We start from the raw sequence: 22,969 nt of genomic DNA, 5'->3' as shown, positions 1-22,969 counted from the left end.
AGAAATGTAAAGTTCGCTGCACAGACATATCAAAGTCATTCTGTTTTGCTTGTAGTTATTGACATAGCATTCGAGGGCAAAACAAATCCCACCTCAGGGCAGGAAACAGTTTGTGCTCCTGTCTGTTTAGAGACAACAGCATGTGGGAGACATCAACACTCCATGCAGCTTCTGTTTGACCATCCATCACAGAGACACATGAACAGAGGGACGAGGAATTCCTTCTCTGAGGACAGAAATCCACTTTTCTGTAGTTATAACTATACTTTTGCCACTGAAACAGTGCTTTGATGATTTATGACAGGTTCTCGGCTTCACAGGGTACCACCAGTTCATCCCAAAGCAAACACAGAGAAACACACTCACATTCACACCGACTTAAAAATTTTGAAGTTACTTGCAAGCTTGCATGAAACAAAAAAAAAAAAAAAAAAAACTGTGAAGAAGTGGAAGTTCAAAAGCAATAACCATTCAGAGTTTGTCACCATTGATTAAAAAAAAAAAAAAAAACACTTGATGTGATTATATGCTGATTGGGAACTGTGACTGGGTACAGAGGGCTTGAAGTTGCTGTCACTTGGAGCTCCTGCAGGATCAGATGTGCTCCACTTCCTCATTGAGCCGAGCATGGACAAGGTCCGACGGAACAATGAGTAGCAGAAACATCACCTCTGGATTGAAAGCAAAGTTGACGTCCAAATACACCTGAGTAACAGAGATAGAATGAGAAAAAAAAGGCAGTCAGAATCCACATACATTAATGAGGACATAAATTTATTGTATTACATGATTATTTTAATCAATAAACATGATTTCTAACGGTCATTACTTTAAATGAAAATCCATTTCATTGCATTGTCTAGCTACATTTATTGATTCATATTGTATATCCCATCGTGCAATTTTGGGGCTGGAGCTAATCAAAGCTGACAGTGAGAAAAAGAAAAGGTACAACAAATCAAGGATTTGATTCCAAACAAATAGTCGTGTTTCAAAACAGGAATGTATTCATTATATGTCTCACTACATACCTTGAGGTAATGTTCAACAGAAATGATTTGACAGTTGTGGAGAGTGCAGACAGCATCAACAGGAATCTTCACTTCACAGGGAACCGTCACCTCTGACCTGGGTTTGATTGTGCCTCCAACCCTTTTAAATATGACTTTATCACTGACCTTGGTGTGCTGTTTGACACTGTACACTACCCTCTGGTGCAAACTGAATTTGGGCTTCACAGATTTTGAAGAGGAGTTGCGGATTGTGGCAGAGGCAGACAATGTGCCACCTATTGGAGACAAAACATGATTTTCAGATGTGCAAATCACTGACTGCATATTTTGAATATGCGTTTAAGGCCTGTACAGACTCTGTGATTTTAACCATCTTCTAAACTCAAATCTTGTCACTTATACGACATGCATCTAAAAATCTTTCCTGCAATGTGAAGGAAAGATTCCTTCACTTTTTAAAGCACATTGTCTTTAAAAATCTGGATTTCTTTTTTTCGTTCTGTCTCTCATAGTTGGGGTATACCTAAGATGAACATTACAGGCCTCTCTCATCTTTTTAAGTGGGACAACTTGCATAATTGGTGGCTGACGAAATACTGTTTTCCCCACTGTACGATATGGCCACTATTCTCTCACTATCGTTATCTTCCGTCTGGGACTACTGATAATCGCACAGTCTGTACAGGCCAGTAAAGGCAGGTTCTTCTCTTGTTTATTTTAGTGAATCACACACTGTACCTGGAAAGCAAACTCCTCGGTTAACTGAAGCAGTCATCTGGAGCTGTCCTTTGGAGAAAATCCCCACCTCTTTATCCACTGAACGAGATAATGGGCGCTGTAAACATATTCAAAACAGACATTTTCCCCAGTCAACTTACAGCCTCCAATCATCAGAAATCAAATTCTATAAGAAATACTGTTTTGTTCCAGGTGAGCTTTGACTTAAGCAATATTGCTAAAGTGAAAGCCATAAAAATGAACTGTAAAAGCTCAAACGGTTTATGTTTAGATACATTTTACTGCTGTAATGTGGGAATTTCTTCCCTGAATTCATCATTTTGATAAACCAATATTTTAACTGTTGACACTGTTACTGTTTGCACATTCTTGACACTATTTTGGAATATTCACCATGGCTCGATGAATTGCTGGAAAATCCTTTGAAAGAAAATTGATCTCTCTTTTCACCGATGAAGGCCACCGCCAACTTCTGGAAATTTTTGCTTCAACCATGTACACAATTTCTCCATTTTTCCCTCTGAAGGATGATGGGATTCCCCTGCAACAGAGAACCAGAACAGAGTAGCAAATTAAAAAGTTAGATTACAAGGTGAGTGATGTGTTTCAATGCTTAAACATTCCAATTATTATAACAGAAGGCAGCATAAGGCAAGGTGACTTTATTTGCATAGCACATTTCAACAACGACACAATTCAAAGTGCTTCACATGAACAAAAATGTACAGCAGGCAATGAAAAAGAAAAAGCATAATAAATCTAAAATTAAATAAAAAATTAAAGAACTCTTTCAGTATTTTGACGACCAGCAGTAATATTTTAAAATCCATTTTTTTATGACAGAAATCCAGTGTTGCAAAGATCTGATAACCGGACTCATGTGATCCACTTCTTGCTGTTTGTCAGGATGGGAGCAGCAGCGTTGTGAAGTCAACCAAATTAATTTCTCTAAATCCTGCTGAGATGTCAGTCTTCTAACCCTCGTTTCATTTTTCACGAGCTGTCTTTTTGGTTGTTTTGATGTTCCTAGTCAGACTCAGGTCAGAGTTCATGATCACATCAAAATTTCTGGTTCTGTCACTGTTTTTTAATCTGTGACACTGAAGAAGAGCACCAGCCAGTAATCTCCCCTCTTTAGATCCAAAAAACTTTTGGAATATCCAAAGGTTGACTTGCTCAGTGTTCCCACTCAGTGTTTTTATTGGACCACAGACACCTGATCAGAGAGGCCGAAATCTGTCTGTCATCTGTGTTGTGACGATTCCACACTTTGTTGTTGAATAAAATCTGAGCCAATGGGATTATCAGATCTCAAACAGAAGTGGGTACAAAATAAAGATGTCATGCTTTCTTTATTGTCAGACAACATAGTTGAAAAAAAAATTCTCAGGAAGAAAAATAAGCTTGTATCAAATTTATCTGCACATCTATGCCTTAGTAAATTGCCATTATCTTCTATCTCATAATTTACAGTATAGTTGTATCAAAAATACCAGAAAGTGTCACAAGAGCAGAACGTCTTCATGTCTCATCAGGAGTATCAGTGGAGTTTCTGTAGTTGGTGAAAACACTCTTTTGTTTTACTGTGCATCTTGATGGTTCAAACATAAAAAGCACTGTTAAGGTCAATGTCGAGTTTCACAGTTATGTTTGATTATGAATTCAAGGCTCATTTCACTCTCACATGAAGCTTGACCTTTAATCTGTATGTATTAAACGAAATATAGAAAACGAAACAAAAGTAAAAGCTTCTCACTTACCTCGGAATTTGGAATGAGAACGGGAAATTATGGGGCCCTCGGCGAAGCACAGTGTCTGCAAAAAAATGAGAATGAGAAGGAACACAGCCTCTACTCTCACAAACTGTTCATTAAGACTTCCACAGGCGAAGCGACCAGTTCTTTCAGCCTGCAAGCAGGATCTCTGGCCTCCAGCCATAAGCACAAAGCATCACTGGACCGACCAAGCCAAGCTTCACCAGCCAGCCCCAGCGTCTGACTGCCTCCCGGACCCATGATCCACTGTTCCAGCCCATGAAAAGGACACCACGGAAGAACCATGGCAGGAACGGTTCTTCAGTTCTTCAACACATCCACCTTCTCCCGCTGCACAGCAACAGACAACGTTAGCAAGGACCTGCTAACAGCAGTGACGAGCAGTCAGGGTAGGCAGGGTAGGCACTGCCTACCCTGGGCTGATAGGAAAAAATGAAATCATTCCATTTTAATAATTAGTTTTTCAAAATTTTTTCAATTGCTTTATTATTATTATTTTATATAGAATTTTTCAAATTTTAATTTCCGATATAGTACTATTTATAGTACCTGTCGGTTGAAAGTGACAGCATTTAGTGCTTTTCACAGCCCAGTAAAAATGACTCAACACAGACTCCTCCTGGCCAAGCAGAGAAGCTGCACAAGTAACTTCCCCTTGCGCTGTATTACAGTGAAGGACACGCCCTCTCCTGAAGGCACAGCGCTGCTCTGCCTTTATCTGTCTTATCGTCGCAATGATTTGGGTTCGTGCAGGCGCAGTCGGTTTCATCATCTAGAAATCATGTACGCAAAAAGGCAGATCGCTACGCTGCCTTTTTTACGTTACTCTGCTATGCCAATGCTCTACGTACGTTCACGGAGAATTCGTGAATCGGTCCTTTTCAGGTGACGTCACTCTGTTGCATTGTGGGATTGAATCGCCATTTCGCAGGCCACGGTCTCACTCTGTGATTCACGCGCGTGTGCAGCATTATTTCTCAGAAATGGGAAGATCGTGTTGCGTGTTGCGTGATAGGATGCCATAATAAGTCGCATCGACGGAATGGGAGCAGGACAGAAGGCAAGCTCCGTTTTTTCCAGTTTCCCACCTGGAAAAGAAATTACAGGGAGCAGACTAAGGAAATGAGGAAGAGGCGTCAGACGGCGGGGGTCGCAGCGGTGACATGAAAGAGCATCACTTTCCACTCCATATCTGCCAACATGGTTGTTTGCTCTTGACATTTTCATAAAGGCAAGTAAGCGAGTTTATTTGTTTTAAAGCAGTTTTACTGAAAATGCGGTTTCTCTCTGAATGAAGTCACGTTAGCCGCTAACAGTTAGTGCACCTGCGAACTAGCTTCACCAGCTGTGAGCCAACTTCACTTGTGAAATCCAGTCAGCGGAGAAGGGCAGTGGAGAATCACTTCATGCTAAGTCTGCTAAATCTTAACTTTGATGACTTTGTGAATGGCATGAATTAGGGGCAAGAGGAGCGGCACATATGTGCAGTCGAGCTTTGAGCATGTTGTTTTTGGTTGTTGCTTTCAGGTGTTCTTTCATTAAATGTGTGTTGGGGTGTGGACCCTGTAGAGAGAGAGACGTTTCAGCACGGCAGGCAGCTCCGCGTCCGAATTGTCATTTTCTCACTCATTTTGCATCTCGATCACAAACAAGGAATGCGCTGTGTGGGCATGAGATATAAAGTTAATTGGGAGAGTCTTGGGACTGCTATTAAGTCATTGTTTAAGCTTTTTTAACGGTGTTATACAATCTTGATTTTGTTAGAGTAAGCTGGCACTTACTTGCCTACACATGTAAATTGTCATTGGTGTGTCCGCCACAATTTGCGACTGCCTGCCTACCTAACCCTGGAGCTCACGGCACGTGCCTGACTAACAGGGAACAAAGAGCAACCACCTGGCTAGCACCAAGCAGCTGGCAACTCCAGAGCGACTCTTCCTCCAAAGACAATGGAACGTGGTCACAATCTGGGCTTTAGCATAAACAGGTTTTGCCAAGCGTAGAACTGTTTATTTCCATGATGTGATTGAGATTGTTTTCCAGTTTTGATGAGCTGAGGAGAAGTTTACAGTCTGTTAGCTAATGATCACTTCGCTTGCAAGTTAATGTTTGATACTGAACTGTAATGCTTCAGCCTCCAGCATCACACCAAAACATCACATGGTTAATCCAACATCTTCCACCTGGTCTGAGGTGATGAACAACACAGATCATGTAGACTCATTTTGAATTGGCTTTTACAAAGTTGCACTTGTGAGAGGAAACAGGCCTCACCCCCTCTCAAGCTCTCTTTTGTTACCGAGCACATGTGCCAAGCGCATCCCTCTGATCCTCCATTTTAACTTTAGTCTTTGTTTGGCCGCCATTTTGATCTGTAGCTCCATCCCTCAGCCCTCCATCTCACCTCACAAACAATCTCTCTCGCTCACACACACACACACACACACACACACACACACACACACACACACACACACACACACGTTCATACAAACATGACTTGTATAGACACCTATATAGAATTGTGTGTTTGGTTTTGCTTTATTGTTAATAAACATAATTTTTGGAATCATTTGTGTCGTTAATGTTTCACAGTTATGAGTGGAATGTCGATCTGTTCTGTCCAAGAACTCCAGAATCCTTTTAGGTTTTACTGTTATAATTTGGTAATTGTTAATTATGTAATTATTAATCCAAATTCCATATTAATATTTTAATCAAGTTTATGAGACTGATTACAACGAATTGACTATCCTTTCCCACTTAAATATAGATGGTGCCCCGAGGTTATCTGGTGAAGATCAGATCCCAAATTCTTTTATTAATAGTTATGTTTGATAATCATTAATTATTACTGATAGCCAAATTCATTAAGTTGAAATCCCAACATTATTGGTGCGGCCCATGTGAGCCAGAAGAACATTAATGGTGTGAACCCCAACATAAAACAAATGTATTTTATTAAATGTATTTACTTGTTGCACGGCTGCTTATGCAGTCACAAACAGGAGCACAAAAGTAGAATGAAGGTGCAATTTGAAATTATTCTATATCTCACAGGAGTTCCAGAGACATGACTTGAAGGTTAGTTGTGTAGCTGTTAAAGCACTGAAACTGTGTGAATAGTGGTGCAGAACCCACAAACCCACAAAAGTACAGTCAAACTACTGTGAATTTTTTTTCCAAGAAAGAATTGTAAGAATAATGCAAATTTGCAAAGCAGCACACATTCAAACTACTGTGGATTGATAAAACAACAATACGTATGTCCAAAGTGTCTTCAAAGTATGGGGTAAATCACAGTCACACAGTTAACACTTGTAACTTGAGGACTTACCTCCAAAATCTGTTGCAACCAGGTACTGTTTCATTTCGAAATATCTCATGTATGCCTCGTAGTCCACCCAGAAAACTCCAAAGTTATTTCTCCACTCCACCGTTGCATCCCCTTTAGCCTTCACTGAAATACTCTTCACTGTAGTGTCACTGTTCAGATAGAAAGAAAGAGTGCCTCGAACTTCGGGATAACTGCCCTCTTGGTTTAGCGCTTCAAAAACCAATTTTAAGTCTTTAAAGGGAGACATGTTGTCTTTAAGTCTTCATTCCACAGCAGGAGCTAAAAGTGAAGCTGCTTCTCTATAAACAGGATATTCTAGTTGGCAAGCCTCTAGGAAAAATTTCATCATATTGTTGATATTTGCCTCAGCAACACACAGCCAATCACTGAACTGATTTCAAGTGAGAAAATGTAAACATTTAAGACAGGAAAGCTGGAAGTGCTCTGGTCAGGATTGATACTATTAGAAATGTCCTTAAAGGGATGGGCGGTTGTCACTTCCTAGAATACTGTGTTGAAAGTCCTCTTGCGGTCCTTCACAAAAAACATTCTGAATCATTAGTGTTTGCTCTTATATTTGCCAGGATGTCACGTGCCCAACTGTTAAGATCACATCAGAGAGAGATAGAGAGAAAAATGTTTCTGAGAGAAATCTTTGGTTTGCCGACATCAGGCGGTCATGCCTTTAGCATAGAAAGCCACAGCTGAGCTGTTGCCGTGCCTGTCAAATGTGGGCAAATTATTTTTTTTCATTTTTTCCTATTATGTTGATCACTAGGACTGATTGTCAAGAGATTGTCAGTACATTACATTGTATCCATTCCTTATTTTCTATAATTTCTCTCAGCATTCGATGCCCCGTAAAGACAGGGGCTATGAGGCAACTTAAAGGAATACTCCGAAGATTTTGGACCCACGCCTTATCCCTATCATTTACAAAGTGAGATAAGCTCATGAATACCTTTTTTGTGTCTGTTCGTCCAGTGGCTGGATCCTAGCTGTTAGCATCGTAGTTAGCTTAGCTCAACTGCGGGAGGTGAAGAGGTGACAGAGCCGGACTGATGAAAGTGGACAAAATACTCCTTCCGGTGGTCCAGGGGATGGCGTATTAGCACGTGAAGTAAATCCGAATGGTTACAAAACATTTTAAAAGACCTGTTTTCTTTTCAATCCGTTAAAATGATGTTTTGATACACACAGACCTGCGCATGCGCAGTGCTCTGCGGAAGGATATACCGGAGCATAGCAGTAGAAGCCATTGACACAGCCGCTGTGCGCTGGTATATCCTTCCGCGGAGCACGATGCTGGGGTCCAGCCACTGGACGAACGGACACAAAAAAGGTATTTTTGAGCTTATCTCACTTAGTAAATGATAGGGATAGGGCGTGGGTCCAAAATCTTCGGAGTATTCTTTTAAGGCCGTGAACCCCTAACCAAGGTCAAGGTATTCAGCATCACATGGCTGATAGTATTTGAATCATTTTACCTGGGCAGCAAGCCTTTCTTTTAATCACAGCAGACACTTCCATCCATTACAGAAAGTATCCAAATTCCTATTCACTGTCGACTCTACAAGCGAAATAAATTAGGATCTGGATAAAAACACATTCCTGTTCACTTTTGGATTTAGCAATTCTTCTGTGGGTGAAAATCATGAGAACAAGTAATCTATGTTATATTTACAAAACATACTTCTGTAATACACAAAAACAATATTGGCTTAATTTCACGTGTTGAATTTTACTCAAACTTTCTATTTCAATCTCTAAAGAGCTCACAGTTTTTGAGCTGCTCAAGAAAATATTCCTTTAATCCTTATTTGGCATTGTATCAAGCACAGCAAAAAACATTAAAGTGTGATCCAATCTGTACATCACACATAAAACCACTAGAAGAACTTAGAAAAAAAAACACAAGCAGACACCCATCACTCACAGTCGAGCACGCACTCTGTCTTTATGTCACTGCAGCATTCTCTTATAAAACACATTGAACATCAAATGTGTTTTTTGACTAAAGAAAAAAGATTAGAGGCACTGGAAAAAGCCAGAACTCAAGATTTTTCTTTTTTTTTCCAGTGGCCCTAATCCTCTTCCATACAAAAATACATTTTTTGACACTTTAGTTTTGTCACTTATTCCTCTCCATTTGTTGTTCCGATCTTACAACAGGAGTCCTCTTGACTCTCATCCTGACGCTTTACAGAAGCTCTGAGCTGAAAGGTCCCACCTTGATCATACTGTACATCTCTCCCTCCACAGCTGTCCTCATTGTCCTTCTCAGGCCTCACTGTAGATGAGCTCTCTCAGCACTTACTCATGTGTTATCTCACTGTTCTCCTCTCTGATCAGACGATTAGGAGACCATTGCTGGTGTGAATAGTGAGCCATGCACTATACCTGAGTTGCAATAATGTTGAAATGTGATTTTATCCATTTCTGTTCACATCTATCCATGCACTTCCTTCTTCCATCTGTGAGTTGGGGCAAATCCCAGCTGACATTGGGTGAACATGCACACACTCAAACCCAGATCATCTAGTTGTGATCAGTGCCATCCCACTACAATTAACATATTTAAAAATATGTCTTTGAAAAACAGAATAGTTGAATGAGATTCTACTTCATAAGTGCTTTGCCCACCTACGGGCTTCGCTATGGGGACTTCACTCTCTCGACCAATCACTGAGACAAAAAGGAAGCTTGACGCACCAATACCCCATACGCGATGGCGCAGCGCCAAGCCCCATGCCGAGGGTATATAACCTCAGGGGGCCTTCTGCAAATCCTTCTTCTTCCTCAGTACTTCATGAGACTAGAAGCTTTCTCTGGATAAAGATCACAGATCAAGAGATGGATTCACCGGCCCGCCACTAGTCGCCATCAGGCGTTTCACCTGCCGCTCTTGCGGCACTCTGCTCTGTGAGGGAGATCATCATGAGCGCTGCTTCCTCTGCCTCGGCCGGCAGCATCACCGCCAGCGGTCCTCCTGCCCGGCCTGCCTCACGCTGCCGCCAGAGGAGCTTCACCGGCGAACCGCCTTCGTGGGATACACGTCTCTGGTTCCCACCCGCGAGGACGACGCCGAACACGCCGTGGACGTCACCGCCCCTGCCGCCTACGAGTAGGGCGACGCCGTTGGCAGCATCAGCAGCAGCAGCAACAGCGTTTCGGTGTCGTGGAGTTCCCGCCTCGACGACTCCGCCTCTACCGTTTCCCGCGCCAGCCGCCATGAGCCCCCCTGCGAGCCTGTCGAGCACCACACGGGGCTCCTCACCTCCGCCACCGAGCGCATCGGCCTTGCGCTGCCGCCGCAGCCTCCACAGACGGTTCAGCACGATTTTGCACTCGGGCTAGCAGCCCAGTCATGGTCTCGGTGCCGGGCTGCGGTGTTATGTCCAGACATGCCTTCATTCCAGGACAACGTGCAGAAGGGCAAAGGCGCCAAAGGCGCGCTGAAGGGCTACCGCGAATATTCCTGTGTGGACGGCTGGCCGCCAGTCCCCGGAGTGCCTGCAATAGAGGACTCCGTGAGAGTGTGCCTTCTCCCCAAGTCCTCCGCCTGGCCAGGCAGAAAGCCCATGCTGCCGCCTGAGAGAGACAGGCGCATGGCCACCTTCCTGGATCGTGATTACGCCAGCGGCAATCAGATATTCGCCCTGGCTAACAACATGACCATCCTGCTGGGCTCTGTGGATAAAATCTGCCACGAGAGGTCCCAGCTCACTCCAGATGACATCGAGGAAATCCAGAACGCGGCCGACGTCCTCATGTGGATGTGCAGAGCCATCGCCATCAACGGAGGCTGCGTCATGGCAAGCGCACAGCTCACCATGAGGCACCTGTGGCTTGGCCTGTCCTCGCTCTCTGATCGTGACCAGCGGGGAGTCCTGGGCCTCCCCCTGTCCACCTCCTCTCTCTCTTTAGGCCTGACATACAGGCCATCATCGAGCGCGCGGCTCGGAGCAGCTCGCTCCGCATCTGCAGCCTCGCTGTGAGCCACCGCCGCAGAAATGGCGTCCCGCGGACCAGCGGCGCCCAACCCCCTGGAGCTCCCTGATGTCTGGCCAGACTTGACCATCTTCCCGCCGACCCTCCCGGGATGACGACCAGCCGAAATGGGCCCACGCTTCCGAGTCCCGGAGCGCCCCGTCCGCTCGTCCAACTTCAGCTGTGAAATCTGTAAATAAAGGCCGTCGGGCACGTTACAACTATTTCAGTGCAGCTGTTTCTTCTTTCCCCCGTTGTTTACACAATCGAAAAGTGTTAAACTTGGAAGGGTCTCTCCACCTCTCGTCTCCCGCTCGGAATAAAGCAGCTGAGATCGGTGAGTTGAATGCACACTCATGCGCTGTCCGCAGGGCGGCCACGCATACGGGATGCAGCAGCACGTCCAGACCGCTGGCTTCCCCATCGTGTGCGTCTGGGAAACAGAGCGCTGCTGAGGTCCTTCCAGCCAGGACGTGCCCGGGCTTCACAGGCACCCTAGCCGAGCCCGACACGAGCACCCCGTGGGAGAGTCACCGAGAGTTGTCGAGCGGGGGGGGGGGGGGGGGGGGGGATATTGGCCAACGAGCAATGCCGAACGAGGCAACACTTTCAGCTGCACCCCCTATTGAACCATAATTGGATGACCGGAGACCGCACCGTGAGGACCCCGCTTTAGCGCCCCCTATTGAACAACCTCACTGACAGGACAGGACAGGACCGCTCCGTCAGACCCAAGCTTAGTGTCCCAATCAAGACCAAGTTGAAGAACCGAACAGCACCACGAGGACCGTTCTTTTTAGATTTTTAGATTTTTAGAATCCCCTGCCACCTGCTTTAAAATGTACATGTAGTTCAAGACAGGTATCCTACATGATTTACTGTTTTAAGGATGATTTCACTCCAAATAAACCAGCAGTTCAAAAAGTTACTGTTGTGAAGGATGATTACTGAAAATATTTGTACAATTTAAAATGTTCCAGGAGCAAAGTACAAATTCATGTACTGTTTCTATTAAATGATTTACTAAGCAAATTACTTATTGGTTATTATCAAGACATTTTACCTGCTCAGTTGATGCTCACCTGCCAGTGGAAGCATTAATCGCCATGATGAATAACCGATGAGACGTGAGTACTTACTGTTGATTGTTTTATTACTTTAACGTGACAACATAAAGTAACGTTTGTTTAAAACGTTTTATTCTTTGATGTTTGTGACATCTGAAGTTGTGTGGCACAGCTTTTGTTAACTTCCTAAACTGCAAGACACAAGTTGTTTGCTTGAGCTCAACTTACAGTCTAACTACCAGTGCTATAACAGCATTTGTACAACCAACACTTGGTTTGTTCGCTGATTTGTCTAACTGCATCATAGCCATATTTTAGTAACTTTAGCTCCAAATGATCACGATGAACTCCAGCCAGCATCATAATTAACACTCCATTAGATGGTATAAGTATGTCCAAATGTCTCTGACAATTAAATAACCTTCGATGCAAATGAATACTATTATTAATATATAATACTATACAAAATGCTTTCTTTCAAGATATTTTTATCTATGCTAGTATTTTTTTTTTTTGTCTTTTCGTGTGTCACAGTAGAAAAAACACATATATTAATTTAGCTGCATTACTGTTAGTGGTGCTCCTGTTGCGCTTTACATTTCCTTTCATAGTCATCACATTATGTTATTTTGTTGAGGCATTTATTTTTAGCACTCAGTGTTGATGTAGGATTATTCTTCACCGTCGATTGGACATCCTGTGTCATGTTATAGAATTATACAGAATAAATCTAGTTAAGTACATGTTGTCAGGTTCTAGGATTAGGCCCAATTCATGTGTAGGTGTGCTTGTAAAATGATCTAAAAATGTTCATTTCTCTTATTTTGAAGATCCATACAACAATTCAACAAGGGCCATCCCTGCCTACTGACCAGGTGCAGTTCTTGTGATCACTGTCCATTCAGCTCCATTTTGTTCCAGCCAACAATGTTGTCTAAAGTCAAAGCCCATTTAGACAGCCATTTTAAAAGAGCTGTCATCCGTGAATGTGAGGTCTTCAAACTATTTCTAATGAAATACAAATGGTGTAAAAAATGTTAACGTTATGACCCATGAATGAATACTAACAATTTCGCCAGTAGGTGGCACTTACTTTTTGGCATGAAATGTTTACAATTAAAAATATATTTTTCCTTAGTGAAAAGGTGAAATATGCACACTTTATTGGATATGTCCATGCTTTGTATACTTATGTATGTTTGTCTTTCTCTGCATCCCTCAGAATGTGAGGTCACAGATTTTGCAGCAGGAGTCTGCGCCTCATTAATTCAGTTTTGTTTGTAAATGTATATAAAAATAATAAAATATAAATGTGTCTCCAGAGTTGTCCTTGTTGAGCACCTCTTTTCATCTTTTTAAACTATCTTGTTTGAAAAGTAGAGATATAATTCCATATGATTTCCATAATTTCTTCAAATGGCAGTCTTAGAAACCAGGTAATCAATATAAGCAATATTTTGGTTGAAATAACCTTTAATTTTTTATCCTTATTTTGTTCAAATAACATTTGTAAATTACATATATATCTTATATGTTGTATGTTATATAGTTAGTTATCTTATTGTTATAAAAATCATGGTCCTGACAGAGCGGTCCTGACAGAGTGGTGATCCCAAGGTGATCACTTTGGACTTCCGGTCACGAGTGATCAGGGTCAGGACACTCACCTCCATGCCTGGCTCGTCTGGGGATGACCCGCGGCTGGGGTTGTTGTGCCCGGTCAGGGCTCTGCGTCTTTATGTCCAGCGCACAGCTGGCTTTCGCACCACAGCTGTTTGTGAGGTATGGAGCCCGGGGGCGTGGATCCTCGCTGACCTCTCAGCGTCTCGCCCACTGGGTGGGGGGCGCTATTGCAGCTGCCTACGAGGCACGGAATCTCTCACCACCACCGGTGATTCGTGCTCATTCCACACTGCGTGTGGCTGCCTCTGCAGCCCTGTGCAGGGGTGTCATGGTGGGTGACATCTGCCAGGCTGCCTTTTGGGCCTCTGCGTCCACCTTTGTGCATTCATATCTGTTGGATATGTGCACAGACTCTGTGGCCATGTCGGTTTTGGCGCGAGCAGGGGTTTGTTCGCTTAACCGTTTCAGTCCTGTGGCCGGTCCTGGGTTTTCCTGCCTGTCGCTCGGCTGTGCCGCTGCCGGCGTGTGTGTCGCTGTGGCGATGCTTGTTCATGTCGCGGGCTGCGCTTGGCGCATGGATGACCGTCTCGTTCTTCGGGAGTTCTACGATCATTCTGGACGTACGGTTTGTCACTTCCGTCCTGCGCACCAATCCTGTCAGCATGCCAGTTTGGAGTACATTCATCCCTACAGCCTTCGCCTTTGGTGAGTACCCCATAGCGAAGCCCGTAGGCGGACTAAGCACTTATGAAGTAGAATTAGTAGTTACTGGACGTAACTCCAGTTCTACGAATAAGTGCGTGCCCGCCTACCGGCTGGCCAAGCTCATGGGCCAGTGCACGCGTGGGGGATTGTTGCGTCAAGCTTCGTTTTTGTCTCAGTGATTGGTCAAGAGGGTGAGGTCCCCATAGCAAAGCCCGTAGGCGGGCATGCACTTATTCGTAGAACTGGAGTTACGTCCAGTAACTACTAATTATAAAAGTGAAAATGTCCATCAAGAGTTGTGTGAAAGAAGTGGGTGTAACACGCTCCACATACATGCAATAATTCAGAGATATTCAACAGATCTTTAATAAAGTCTATTAGTCACAAAGCATCAGGAAATTGAAATTTCTTTTTCTTTAGTGGAAGAGACTCAAACGTATTGAGTAAGAAATATTTGGCTTCTTTGTTAATTTGTTTAGTAAAACAATACATTTTGGATACAATATGTATCTGTTTTCTTGTAACTGTTCTCTACACAGAAGAGCGAGGTAGAGTAAGTGAATATAAAATAATGCCGAGATAAAGAACACTTTGAATGTTGAACAAGGCAATTAGGGTTTCAGTAACATTAGCAGCTAAATGAAGCCAAAAGGCAACCTGAATTGACCAGAAAAACATCACACAGTGCAAAAGTCTATTTTTATATATGTATAGAGTCTAAATACTTGCAATCATATTACATACATTACTTCTCTACTTTAAACTCATACTGTAAAAAAAAAAAAAGAAACTAATTACATTTCAGTGTACACTTTCATTAAATATTTTATATTGTCAGTAAGCATCATTTCATCTATTTTGCATCAGATGTAGAATTTCCATCAGGTGTAGAAGACGGGAACAGCAAAGCATAGGATGGAGGAGCTTCGTCTGTTTGAGACAGGAAATCATAATTGGCCATTGGTGCAGAAGGCACGGAGTTGTATGTAGGAGCTGGTGGAGGCGGTGGCTGGCTTGGTGGCGCTGTGGGGGCACACGCCTGTGGGACAAACTCTGGGGCAGTGGGCGGTGGGTGAAGTGTTGAAGACAGTGATGTAAATGGGTCTCCGTAGGGGTATGGCACCTGTGGGCGAGCATAGGCCCCAGCTCCGGGAGCAGGCTGAGAGGGGTACACGCCAGCTGGACCAGGGTACACAGGTGGATTTCCTGGATATGCAGGTGGTGGTGCTGAATAACTTTGGACTCCTGCGTATCCGTAACTTCCTGCTGGTGGAGCTGTAGGATAGGGACCCATAAACACTCGAGGGGCAGGGAAGTCGCTGTTACTTGGGCCCCCGGCGGCACCAGCTGGATAAGGGCTGGCAGCCCGACCATTCTGACAGCCACGGGCAAGGTCACGAGGGATAATGGCCACTGGGAACACAACCTTTGGGTCAAAAGCAAAGCTGATGTCCAGGGATACCTGAGGGAAAAAACAAACAAACACCACACTTAATGGGATTTGACTTAAACAAAAAATAAGAAACTTAAATGTTATTTGTCATTTACTCTGTCTTAAAAAGTTGTACACACCTTTAAATGATAAGACACTGAGATAATGTCACAGTTGTGGATCGTCATCATCAGATCTTTTGGGATCCTCAACATACACCTGACCTCTTTCTGAGTCTGGGATGAAATGCAGTTGTCAGCCACTTTCTGGACATTGTTGGACTCCTGTTTTGTGTGACCATTGGCACGGTACACAATCTGCTGTTGCAAAGTGAATTTCGGAGTCATTTCGCTGGAAGAAGAATTGTTGATTGTTGCGACAACTGCAATCGTTTCACCTGTGAGGAAAACAAAATTATTACTTCTAATCAAGGTGTGATGGGAGACAACACAGTGAACAATGTAAAATGATGCTCTATTGTTATGCCACTGAGTCACAATTTACACACGTGACATAAAATACTAAACTCTACCTCCTTCTTGCTCTGTTTCCGTAAATAGATGTACTAAACGTTGAGTGAAAAAGTAATTATAGTTCAAAGTATGGTCTTTTTTTTTAATCTTAAAGATTCCCTATGTCTTTTTTTTAACATTTCAGAAAACTGATGACACAGTTTTAATATATTCTGAAAACAAATGATTCATTCTTGCATATTTTACTCATTTTAAAGCACTTCATTGTTTGCTATTTTCAAAATGTTGGCTATAACACATCCAAAACAGATGCTTCACATTTAATAGATGTCTCAAATGAAAGAATCCTACTACCTGCAGCAAAGGCCCCTTTGTCAATGGTGACGTCCATGTTGACGTTTCCTTTAGAGAAAAGCCCGATCTCTTTCCTTGTTGAACCAGCTTGTGGAGACTGCAATGCAATAAACAGAGAACAGTTTGATTCAGTTGGTGTAACTGTGGTGGAGATGTGAGTTGGAGGCAGATGTTGAACTGTGGCGACCCCTGAAGGAAGTGGAGAGACCAAACACAAACGTGAGCTTCACTGACTGTCATTGAGAGTGACGGACATTTGCCACGCTCAAATTTCAACTATACTGCTTCATCCTGGTCAGACTCACAGGGTGTTGGAGCCGATCCCTGGTGGTTGAGGGCAGTTGACATCCTGGACAGGTTATCAGTTCATCACAGGGTAAACACAAAGAGCCAGACAAACACACACACACACACTTGGGTTCACACGTTGGGGCAATTTAGGGTCACCAATTACCCTCATATTCATGTTTTTGCACTGTGTGAGGAAACTAGCACAGAGAGGACAGGCAAATTCCACATAGAAAGGTCTGAGACAGATTTGAGAGACCACCAATCACAATGAAAAATAGTACAAAAATAGATAATCAATAAATTGGTAGTATACATTATTCAGTTTTTTGTGGGAAAAACCCCCCAAACCTATAACAGTTTTTTTTAAACTGCAAATGTAACCTTTTAAAAGGAACATTTTGACAAAGAAAAATGAAGCATTGAAAAATGTGCTACTGCTTCGTGTTTAAAGAGACCAAAAACACTGTTCTCCCATGAATTAAATACAAACTAGTTGCCCTCCCCACTTTCTTTATGTGTTTATATTTTTTAAACTTCTTCAGTGGAACGTCACGAACATGAGTAAATGTATTACAATTTAAATATCAAATTACCTGACGCAAAATCTGGCAGCCTGTGAGTTAAAGCTGGTGTCTATCAGCTGAGACACGTGTAGTTTAATTTCCACAGAGATACATGTAATTTTAAACACACCTGACGTGGAGCCTTATGAAGAGCTGAAATCCTGAGATACTGACAACCATCAGTGCTACAGAAGGGATTTTGCTTTCTCTCAATGAACATAATCAGCGGTCAATTTGCTTCCAAATGAACTCCTCTGAGGTATATTTGTTTCTGGAACACATCATGAACCTAAACTGACAAAACACAGGAAGGGCCTGGCCTCAGAAGCACTGTATCGCAGGAGATCTGAGCTGATATGCACAGTGAAGAGAATCTCGCTGCTGTGCTGTCGCCTTCATGCATTTTGAAAACTCTGTGAAGGTTTTTGGCTGGTAAAAATACCTGCACATTACTCACACATGGACTGTACTGGATCTAGTGCAGCACACAGCATCGCTGTGAAAGTTGTATACATCACAACAGATGTCTGGGATGTGATTGCTGTTTGTGTGCATGTGCATTAACTGTAGGGCTGTGTGCATATAATACATGAACTGCGGGTGTATCACTGTATATATATGAACAGACTGTATGATAAAAATGTTTATATATATATGAAATAAAGCAACCAAGATTGATTCAGATGAAGAAAACAAACGTCAGCGCTTCTTGACAGTATAATTTTCATCTTAACAGGTCGGTTTCTTCCAGATCCACTGTTTCCCTCTCTGCCTGCCGTTTGGAACTGTTGGAGTACAACAGGCTAAACACAATTGAGCAGGTAGTGACTTGAGTATTGACGGCACAAACAAAGGGCGATGAGACCCAAAACAGACATCAAAAAGGAGTGAAACTTTGAACTTATAATTAAAAAAATCCTAACATAAGCATCCACAATGATACTATGTTTTTACTTGAATTTCTTTTTGAAGGCATTCCATTGAACGAGTGTAAGAAAACAGGTTTCATATAGATGTGTTTGAGTGTGTGTACTGTACATACCATGAGGGCTTGAAAATTTGGAAATGCTTTGGTCGCAAAAATGATCTCCTTGTAGGCCGTTGTATCCATTTTCCAACTCCTGGAAAGCTTTGCTTCCAGACAGTAAACAATCTTTCCATGACTGCCCTTGAAGGATGAAGGCATGCCTCTGCAAAGGGACACCAGAAGTGAGTTCAATAACCAGCTGAAATCAAAAGGCGAACCCAGTTGTGCTAACACAAGGCTTCAGCCACCACCCAGAAAGTAAGCAACATCGCAATCGCTTTACAAGCCAGGACTTACTCTCTTGGTATCCTGAAGCTGAAATTATAGACATGGTTCCCTGCTCGCAAAACGGTTTCTGAAAAGGAACAATTTTGCATTATTTTCTGAAGGAGAACAGTTTACTTGTGTTACCGACTTCATCCAGTTTACTATAAACACAATATGCATGGTGGTGGAAAACATCCAGACAGTTTTACTCTAATGCAATACTGTTTCACTGCACAAATGCACTCACATATATAATATATAAGGTTTTTCCACTGTACTACAGTTTTACATCACTGTATCAGCTGTAATGTATTTTTTAGAAAAGCAGAATAAAGTGCAGAGTCAAATATGTACAGTAATATTCAATTCTACGTACGATACCATGTTGGGGGTGATATCAAATGCTTTGGATCATTTCTGTATGAATGTTTATCTTTTTATTGTGCAGACATGATTTCAGTGCACGTGTGGCGCCACAGTGACTCAATCCACAGAAACCCCAAAGGCACTATGAAAGATTAAAACAGGGCTTGTCCCATCTACTTGATTATTCCGCAGTAAGTGTGAGCAATAATCCAGCAATACTGGATAAATGCCAAGCTGTAGAGGACAAAACTTCATCACTTGGCGACACACTGTCCATCCAACCATCTAAGTATGTTCTCTTTCTGGGTGTAGTCTCTTTGATTTTTATATTGGCGATATGATTTCGATGAATATTTTAACATTAGTTGTGTCATGATTCAGTGAACATGATGAGAAAATAAAAAGGGGCAAATGAGACACCAGAGATGAACCAGGAGGCTTGTCTCATTATTTATTCGCAATTTTTATTCCTTATTCAGTAATTTTACTCTGTAGTCTTTGCTCTGTGAATTTATTTGCAAACTGTGTCCTGTTTTCAACCTACTTGAACTGTAGAGCACTTTGGCCAGCCTCGGTTGTTTGTAAATGTGCTGTCTAAATAAAGTTGACTTGACTAATGTGCAGCAATAACAAAAATCAATCTAACTTGAGTAAGATAAGCTCAACCTTCAGCAACTATAATCAACTTGTTATCCACAGAAGCAAAATCCAACACTTTAAAACTTCCATTTAAAAAAGAAATCTGTGAAAAAAAATGTTGCTAAAGAACTGTATTCTTTACAAAGTACACACAAATTCTTTAATTGAAATGAATAAGTTTCCTTGGGACTGTTTAAAGTAGGGGCATCAAACACATTTTAGTTCAAGGGCCACGTTTAACCCATTATCTTGACAGGACTGGACCAGTAACATATGGCGCTTTTCCCCGCTTAGCCCAACTCTGCACGGTTCGGCTCTGGTACCGCGTTTCCATTACATATCAGTACCTTATACAAGATACTTTTATGATCCCTGCTGGTGTCGGCTGAGGTTCCAACCGGGCCAATGTGACGTCGGCAGATGCCGTCTGCTGATTGGCCAGAGTGAGAAGTTAGTATCAAAGCTGTGACAGCGACTGTGGCCAGAATCATAAGAGCTAAAAAAAACAAAAAAACACTAGAGCGGACATCAACCTTATTTTTGCTTCAATTCTAGCCACCATCTTGGTAAAGGAACTGGCATTGCTGCTGTGTTGACTTTTGAGTAAATATTTTTATTTTATAGACTTATTATTCAGCGATTTTTGATAAACATGTTTCAAGAATTAATATAATGGATATTCTACTAGACTACTAGACAGACGATGTCTGCTATAATGTTATTTACAGTTCGAGTCACAGTGATGTTTAATGAAAAAGGCAGCATGTGCACGGGCACCGTTGCCATACCAGGATAATAATACCAGCTTGTAACTGTCTGAACATTCCTGTAAACATACGACCAGTGTTTTAGCTCCGCCCCCTCAGTGATGTCACAGGACCCCGACCTCGCTTCGCAGCTGCAATGCATAAACTGCTCAATAATCAAGCAGCTGACAGTGGATGTTACAGTGTCACAGTGATGTTTACTGAAAGAGGCAGTAAGTGTGTGAGTACTGTTGCCGTGCCAGGCAAATAATACCAGCTTATAATGACTTGTGGCCATCTGCCTGCACACTCCTGTTAACATGTGACCCCAGGTGTAGCCCCGCCCCCTCAGTGATGTGTCAGACCCACATGATAGTTTCAACCACACTAATATTTAATACCTTTAAATTGCAACTTTTAGTTTTACTGTGGTGCCAATTTTAAGTGATGAAAATGCCTATATTTTCATGAAAATTGAGCAATTATTACAGGAAGTGACAAAAATCCCTACACAAAGCCAATTTTAATGATATATTCTGGTGAAAAAAAATCCAGTCAAATGTAAAAAAAAAAGAGTGCGTGTGTAATTGTTGCATAATGCATATTTAGCCAAACAAATGTTGGCATGTTCACGATGAATTTAGCAATACTTCATGGCAGCATCACCAACATCTCAGCTCAGGTCTCAGTGTTGTGTTGTGTACACTAATTTTTCGAAATTATTCATTATATTTTATTTCTTAAATCAGAATGTTCTCTTTTAAATTTTTATAACTTCCTTGGTGGTTCAGGGGGCCACATTCGAGCCTCTTGTGAGACCAGGTTTGGTCCACGAGTCTTATGTTGGATACTCCAGGATTACAGCACATGGAATTTTATTTAAAAAAAAAAAAAAAGAAACATCCACTTTGTACTTGACTTCACCTAAATTACGCTGGAATCCTTCAAACCAGACCCAGGTTCTTTACACATTGACTCCGCAAACTTGTCCTCTGCTCCATAAAGACAAAGAAACTTGCCTCTGCCGACTGAACATTTTGTTTCTGAGCATGAGAAACGCAGTCATATAACTTCAGTTGCATTCTAAAGAAAAGACGGGGGGGGGGGGGGGGGGGGGGGGGGGGGGGGGCATCTGCCACAGGAGGCAACGATTAAAGCAACAGGAAAAAGAAGCGCACCGCCCACCTACCGTTGGTGTCCTCTGGAATTAAAAACTGCTTGAGTTTGAAGTATCTCCTGTGTGAGGAGTACGTGTGAGTGCGATCGCCGCTCTTGTGTGTCCAGCGGACATTGGCGTCCCCCTTGGCTTTAACAAACAGACCCTCCACGGTGGTCTCCTTCAGTAAGGCCAGCGTCACCCTCCCGGTGATCGTATCTCCTTCTGAAAACGACGCGGCCTCGTTCAGCGCGTCGTACGTCAGCGTTAAACTTTTAATGGAAGGCATTTTTGAGGAGGATATATTATATATATGTAAAAAAAAAAAAAAAGCTAAATAAACAAGACGATTCCTTCGTGGTCTGGCTCCGTCACGAGGATCTTGTAACAGTGTTTCCAGGCAGACATGCCATGGAGATCAGCCCGCGGTGTTGGACACGCCCTGCTGTCCTGCACAGAAAGCCCTCTGCTGCCATCCACAGTGGGAAAGTGAGAGTGGAGGACGGACTCTGTTGTGCCTCGTCAACCGATATCAGTGCGGTTCCCATCTTGGACCGGGCACCTCTGAGGAACGACAATAATCACAACTCTGAATTTTCACACATCAAAAATACACGTTTTCATGCTGGAATTTGAATTTCTTTCTTTCTCTCGCTCTGCACCATGAAATATTAAAATTGTTTTCATGTTGAAATTTTTGTAATTTTCTGTATTAATTTTTGGGCTTTGGGAAAAAGTAGACTTTAAAAAAAAACTTCTTCTTGGGGCAAAACTTTAGGTTCAAATCTGAGGGATATTATTCTGTTATTTTACCAGCAATGCTAGCGTTTTAGAATTAAGTGTTTAAACCAACTTCCTGGAACAGAAGCCCGCAGGCCAATGGATATGGCTGTTAATTTGTGAGCTGGATTATAGCCCAGCCCCCAGTTCAGTGACGTAGCAGGACCCCCAGCATTACCTGAGCACGTGCAGGAGCAGCTGTAGCTGAGTGACAGTCACGAGCTGAAACTTCTTTACCAAACAGGGATACCGATACACTCTCACCACAGGTACAACACGTAAACTTTATTGTGAATTCGGTCAAACGGCCTCCGCTTGGAGTCGTGGGGTGTTTGCTTGTGTTTCGTGGGTTTTTATCTTGACAAGTTTTGTTAGAAATTGTGTCCAGAGCAGGTATTTGTTTTGGTGAAGCTCATTTTGGAGTGACATGCAAAGAGGGCTGTGCAATACAGAGCACACAACTGATTAAACTAACGTGTTATTCATTGCAAAATTATTATTCGAAGCAAATAGCATGTTTTAGTTGAAACTATTCAGACAATTAAGAGTTATTTTTACTTATTTAGATTAACGCCACCGCCAATTATTATTGGTATGTTATTTTGCCAGTGACAAAAGGAAAAAAAA

At 42.5% G+C, this 22,969-nt stretch overlaps 2 protein-coding genes across 2 annotated transcripts; both read right to left on the bottom strand.

The window, feature by feature from the left end:
• Positions 1 to 594: 594 nt before the first annotated feature.
• On the bottom strand, positions 595 to 9,135 carry LOC115397722 (arrestin domain-containing protein 2-like). Its single transcript, XM_030104166.1, has 8 exons — positions 9,094 to 9,135; positions 8,100 to 8,182; positions 6,864 to 7,012; positions 3,512 to 3,566; positions 2,145 to 2,292; positions 1,752 to 1,848; positions 1,032 to 1,288; positions 595 to 705 (listed from the first exon to the last, which is right to left on the bottom strand). The coding sequence occupies exons 1-8, from the start codon at positions 9,133 to 9,135 to the stop codon at positions 595 to 597; spliced, it is 942 nt and encodes a 313-aa protein (XP_029960026.1).
• A 5,461-nt stretch (positions 9,136 to 14,596) lies between these two features.
• Positions 14,597 to 21,890, bottom strand: LOC115398686 (arrestin domain-containing protein 3-like). Its single transcript, XM_030105591.1, has 6 exons — positions 21,596 to 21,890; positions 18,686 to 18,743; positions 18,404 to 18,551; positions 16,508 to 16,604; positions 15,821 to 16,077; positions 14,597 to 15,710 (listed from the first exon to the last, which is right to left on the bottom strand). Exons 1-6 carry the CDS (start codon positions 21,849 to 21,851, stop codon positions 15,102 to 15,104), a joined length of 1,425 nt encoding a protein of 474 aa, XP_029961451.1. The 5' UTR covers positions 21,852 to 21,890; the 3' UTR covers positions 14,597 to 15,101.
• Positions 21,891 to 22,969: the final 1,079 nt, after the last annotated feature.

This window comes from Salarias fasciatus, chromosome 12 (assembly GCF_902148845.1).
Source record: "Salarias fasciatus chromosome 12, fSalaFa1.1, whole genome shotgun sequence".
Classification (NCBI taxonomy): domain Eukaryota; kingdom Metazoa; phylum Chordata; class Actinopteri; order Blenniiformes; family Blenniidae; genus Salarias; species Salarias fasciatus.
The sequence above is the reverse complement of the archived record's forward strand: the minus strand, read 5'-3'. Positions and strand labels throughout refer to the sequence as shown.